Source organism: Papilio xuthus, unplaced genomic scaffold, assembly GCF_000836235.2.
Source record: "Papilio xuthus unplaced genomic scaffold, Pxut_1.1 DF825946.1, whole genome shotgun sequence".
NCBI classification, from domain to species: domain Eukaryota; kingdom Metazoa; phylum Arthropoda; class Insecta; order Lepidoptera; family Papilionidae; genus Papilio; species Papilio xuthus.
The window spans coordinates 8,598,922-8,604,921 of NW_013532703.1; the positions used below are offsets into that span (position 1 = coordinate 8,598,922).

The following is a 6,000-nucleotide window of genomic DNA, read 5'->3' on the forward strand; positions in this document are numbered from 1 at the left end:
AGCACCGATGGCAATTTGTATCCACTACGCACCTACTAAATCATAGGTCGTGATGAACGACGGCGGGCCAACGTTTGAAAAATAACGGAACACAATCTGTCCAATTAAAAAGCAACGCAATACCAACCAAATGGTGAACATTAACTCGTTACACTGTTGGTATTTATGACAACACAATATTAAATCATTTAACATTTAACTCTTGAAGGATGATTATTTACGATCGATGATTTACGGCATTTACGGTTGGTTTCCGAGACCAACATGTCTAACATATAGTATCTCTTTCATTATCTTTGTCAAAACAGAGATAACAATATATCTTAAACGGGTATTTAGGCCTCTGATGCTCACGGTTAGTGGCAAGACTATATCTAATATTAGAACAGACTGACAAACTAATGTCATTATAACTGCACAAGAAATAATTTAGAAGTGTTAATCAAGTAAGTTGTTAATTGAATCGTAAATTACATTTATTATTATAATATTGAATTATTTCGGAAATATTATCACGAAAGCTTTTCATGATTATTTAATAATAGGAAGCTATTAAAAGCTAATAAATATTTCACCGCAAAACAATTTAAAATAAGTCATGTTAGGGTGCCTATTTTATAATTATACTAGCGGACCCGACAGACGTTGTCTGACAATTTGACACTGCGATGGTAGCGCCGTCTGTTGGATCCAATGTAAAACATTCCAAAATCAACAACTACTAGTAAATTAAAAATTAATTAAAAAAAGATTGTCCAGCGGACAAAATTGTGAATCTAAACCATTCCCAGATCCCCTTCAACACACACAAAAAATTTCATCAAAATCGGTCCAGTCGTTTGAGAGAATTTCAGTGACATACACACTCACAGAAGAATTATATATATAAAGATGGTCATTGACGGCGTAATCCATGTAGTAATGGTATTTGAATTGACTCAAGACTAATTGTGCAGTTGATTAGCTTCCTTAATCTTAATAATTTACTTATTTTGCAAATCGGGTTAATGCATATTTGTTTTTATCATTCGTAAATTAATTTCTTTTGTGACTTTAGAGTGTATTGATGAATATGATGATGAGGAAATAAATGATGCAAGGAATATTGTTGCTTAAACTTTTGGTCATCCCCAAAAGTCATGTGCTTACCCTAAAAAATTAACACTGTTTACTTTTATCGGAGTCACTTTAGTTTCGAATTACAGCAAACAGTAAATATAAAAGCTGACAATTATCTCGTGCCGTATGAAGGAATTAAGTTGCCATTGGCAGTTGCCGCCCCACGCAATGGCGCGAGGCGATAAGACACTGTTCAAATTGATGTTTGAACAGTCATTAATTCCCCTTACGGACAGATGTCGCTTCTATCACTCCTATTACTTCTGACACACTATTGTTATTTGTCGTAGAAATGATTTATATTTTGTATAGAGTGTTTTAATTGAACCTAAACCTAGATAGAAAGTCGTGACAAAACTCCTAGAACTTGATTGACGAAAATAGAAAATAAATTTTTATGAAACGCTAACGGTCGCCCGCGATTCCATTCGCGCGAAATATTAAAAACAACAACAGGTAACCTATGTGTTCTTCTAGACTATGTTCTACATCTATGCCAAATTTCAGCGAGATCCATACAGCCATTCTCGAGATACCTTTAAACAAACATCCATCCATCTAAACATTCGCATTTATAATTTTAGTAAGATTTAATGCGTTTATCCATTTTTGGGAGAAAGATTCTTGAAGGATTTGGGTCAAAAACGTTAGTACCATTTACAACTAAAAAACAAAAACTGTACCTTACTTATAATAATAGCAATAAATATAGCAATTTCTGATTGTAATAGCGACAAAATATGCATAATATTTAATTTCATTAAATTATTTTCCCGCGATAAGTTAATTTACAAGTAATACTATTCATCTGTATGCAATTCGCGATAGTAAGTTTCTTTATCTGGAATAAGATTCCAATTCGTACATTTGTATGTCGTGTGATCCCTAAAGTAATAAACTACTTGATGTGCGCTTTTATTTATTTCCATTGTTATACGACACGGTAAACGTGACGACTTAATTTTTTTTTAATTACAAGTCTGATGGCAGATGACGCTTAGAAGAAAAAGTAAATGTTTGATAAATTATAGATATTTAAATAATAATTAAAAAGAATGAAAAAGATTTATCGAATTTTATCTTATCAAATTAAATCACTACTAAATAAATGATTTTTAACAAACGTGTGTAAAATAATATACGTATAAGCATAAAAAAGTTTTAAGGATAATCCGTTAAGCGTGCGGTGACCTTTATCGTTAAACTACTTAGCCATAAATAACTTTCTTAGTTTAGGTTTCCTTAAGTACGCTTTAGTAGTAACTACGCTCTTTGGTTGAGTCATAAATCGTTTTTAGTAGGTGAGCTTAGCTCAGTGCAACCTTAAATAGATAAGAAACTTTGTCGCTTAGTTTCATATGTTTAGTCGCTATTGTTAACAGTTGTACTTTTATTAGTATTTTTTTAAAGATATTTTGTCTTACGTCCGTCATCAATATTTATCCGTCATTTTGTTATTGTGCAATGGAAACAAGTCCAATTGCGTATACGAAATACGTTGAATTTGTAGAACAAATATAAATGGTTGAGGGTAGATCAGGGGTAGATAATTACATTTTTTTTGATCTTGAACGTGGGGGATGACTTCAATTCTGCGGAGGCGCAAGGTCTTTGTATTCGACATGTTTTGATAGTGTCAAAGATAAGAGTTTTGTAAATAAAGCAAATCTTCGCAGGAGCGTAAATTCGTTATTATTCTTCCAATCTCTTCATGGAACAAATTTAAAAACAATAATTTATTTTTATAAAAAATCAATATAACTTAAGTTAATACTTTTTGAACCTTTTGGTAAGTGACTTTTATAGTTACGTAAATTAGCTGAAAATCTTTACTGTACTTATAAATTAAAAAACTACAGCAGAACACATTTTTATCTATCACACAATAGGAAAAAAAGCCTGCAAAAAGTACGAAAGGTCGTACGGTTAGATTTATACCCGAACAAAAACTGCGGGTTGAACTATTTGTAAGTAAAAAACTTAAGGGGACAAAGTCATAAATCAAGCGGGTCGAAGCGCTAGTTAGACTGCTATGTAGCTTACCATTGGTTTACACTGCCGAAACACATGTACAAAAACATATCTATCTCCATTTTTTTCTTGAGAGTGAAAGCAACGACTACAATATGTTTACATACAAGTATTTTGACCTTGGATATCGTGGAACCCAAAGCCCAGCCACCGAGTTAGGTAAATTACTGAATAAAATGTAATTATAAAAAGTGAGACTCAAACTACTAAAGTTCTTTCCAGTAATTGGTAAACGAAATTAAGTTTTTTTTTCGTTATTTCATACATTCAATAGTCAAAGGAATAACTGCGTGAGCCACGCTAGTTTTGTCATTGACTAGTCACTTATCAATTAGATTAAAAAAGTTTTTTTATCTTTGCTAAGTTATAGGTTCACTGTTCTCTTAAAGTTCATTCTCTTTCCTTATGAACAAGTAATGACCCTAAATATTATAACAATTTCTATCGTATCTAATTTATAGAATATTAGCTGTCGCCTGCGACTACCTCCTATCCTATGTTTTCTTTCAGACTATGTTCTACATCTATGCCAAATTTCATTGCTATTCGGTTAGCCGTTCTGTAAATACCTTCAAACATTTATCCATCCATCTAAACATTCGCATTTATACTATTAGTAAGAAGTAAGTATTTAATAAATAGCACCCTAACTAACACAATCGCAAATTTTACATGTAAATGCCATATTCCTCTCGTTGATGCTATAAAATCTTACAAGCTATACTAATTAATATAAACATTAAAAAATAGCACAGAATACTTTCGTAAACATTTTACGAAAAGGAAATTCACCAGTAGACGAGTCGATCGAGCGCCGGTAAACGGAATATCGTTATAAATTCCTGTAATATATTCCATATGCAAATATCAATATTCTGTATGTATTACTCGGAAGCACTTTATCCTAAAAACATTAAAAATATGTTAAATTCATATACTTAATGAAATTTTCAATCCCGTGGAAGTAAATTTATTACGACATGTTTTTCTTTTATAAATCTGGTGGAGTGATACTCCTATCATCAGCTAACTATATATCCCCACCGAGGGGGTCGGAGCCTACCCTAATTTAAGGGTGATTAGGCCATAGTCAACAACGCTGGCCAAGTGCGGGTTGGTTGACTTCACACATATCTTTGAATTTCTTCTCAGATATGTGCAGGTTGCATCACGATGTTTTCCTTCACCGTAAGAACGTCGGATAAATGTAAATATGTAAATCGGAAATCGAAAAACACATTGGTACATGGCGGGATTCGAACCCTGGACCTGCAGATTGCAAGTCAAGTGCTTAACCCCTGAGCCACCTACGCTCTTGAGTGATACTCTATGGCCTCCATAAGAGCTAGAAGAATGTTTGTAAAACGAGTGCAAAACTACATACCAATTTAAAATAAAATCAAAGATAATTTCGGAAAAAACGACACATTTCAAGCTAGTGTTAAATTAGACCTATAAGAGCATTAATATCAATTTCTTTTATATATAACAAAGAAGAGATACATTCATGGCTGTATTCGACAGTTTTTTTTATCACATTCAGCGATTGATGTATCGCTCGAAATCGATTATTTTTATCGAAGTAGGCCAAACACGATTTGAAAGACAATTAAGTGTCAAAATACACCTATTATTACAAACCATTAGCTGTGCATGTTAAAACAGTAAGATATTAAGTCGAAATTTCAAAGCGCTTGTAACTTAAGTATTCTCGTATTGTTTTTTAATTTTAGAAAGTTTTTGTTTATTCTTAAAATAGCGCTAATTTCGGATTTCAATTGTTTTTCTTCTTCGTTTATAGACTTAAAGATTTTACATATTTACGTACGAGTTCTTGTTTACCGTTGCTAGTTTCAATGATAAATGTTCCAAAATCCGATAGTAATTCATATTTATAACCATATTAGCCTAAGATAAGATAATTTATTGTATTTTTTTTTAATTTTACTTAATTTGCTTAGATCTTAAAGGAAAAAGAATACCTTCGATTTTCAAATCACATCATTCAAATAATCAAGTAATTAGGAATTACGTAGTTTTGAGTTATAAACAACAAATTGTAGGCCGTGTCGGCTATGGGTTCTTTCAGACTTTGTTCTACATCTATGCTACATATCAGAGAGATCCGTTCAACCGTTCCGGAGATACCTTCAATCAAACATCCATCCATCAATCCACCCATCCATCTAAACATTCGCATTTATAATATTAGTAAGAAATATGATGTTAATCTTTGAGAAACATTGTGTATTATAATAACACAGGAATTTAATACAATACATCTTAAGTATTTTTAAGTATACTGCTACTTTTTACTTACCTAATAATTTTTTTACCTCCGCCTGACTGATGAGCACATTAAGATGGCCAGTTGTCAATGGCAACGCAAGCCAGATCGTCCAAGCGATAAGAAACCTTCTCGTCGCCATCACGCTAACAAAAATTCACCTCCAATCATTTCAATTTCACTTTACAGTACATTTTCACATTTTATATAAACTGTCATGTCGTATCCATTGTTTGTTAACAAAATTTATACCTAAAATATTGTTTTTACTAAAAAAAAGAAAAAACAAAGTTTAATCTTTAGGCAATCAAATATTACCTATCTTAAAATAAATCTTTAAATTAATTATTCAATAAATAATACTAATTAAATCATGACAACGTAACCACAAAATGAAATAATATTTTATTAAAAAAATAAATCAAAGAAAATCTTAACCGTTTATATTTTAACGTGAGTAAATCGGAACGCGTTTTCGATATTCTGTAGCGATTAGAAAATGGCGGGACACGCGATGAGGCGGCTGGTCCGCGTCTCCGCGCCGCACTGCCGTTCGGATACAC

The 6,000-nt window shown here is 32.2% G+C and overlaps 1 protein-coding gene across 1 annotated transcript in view; it reads right to left on the bottom strand.

The window, feature by feature from the left end:
• The window catches only part of Drl-2 (tyrosine-protein kinase derailed 2), a 28,492-nt gene extending 22,811 nt beyond the window's left edge, over positions 1-5,681 (bottom strand). The window contains exon 1 of the mRNA XM_013320677.1: positions 5,471-5,681. Coding sequence (XP_013176131.1) covers positions 5,471-5,579 — 109 coding nt within the window. The 5' untranslated portion in view covers positions 5,580-5,681. The remainder of the gene's footprint in view (positions 1-5,470) is intronic.
• Between the last annotated feature and the right edge of the window lie 319 nt (positions 5,682-6,000).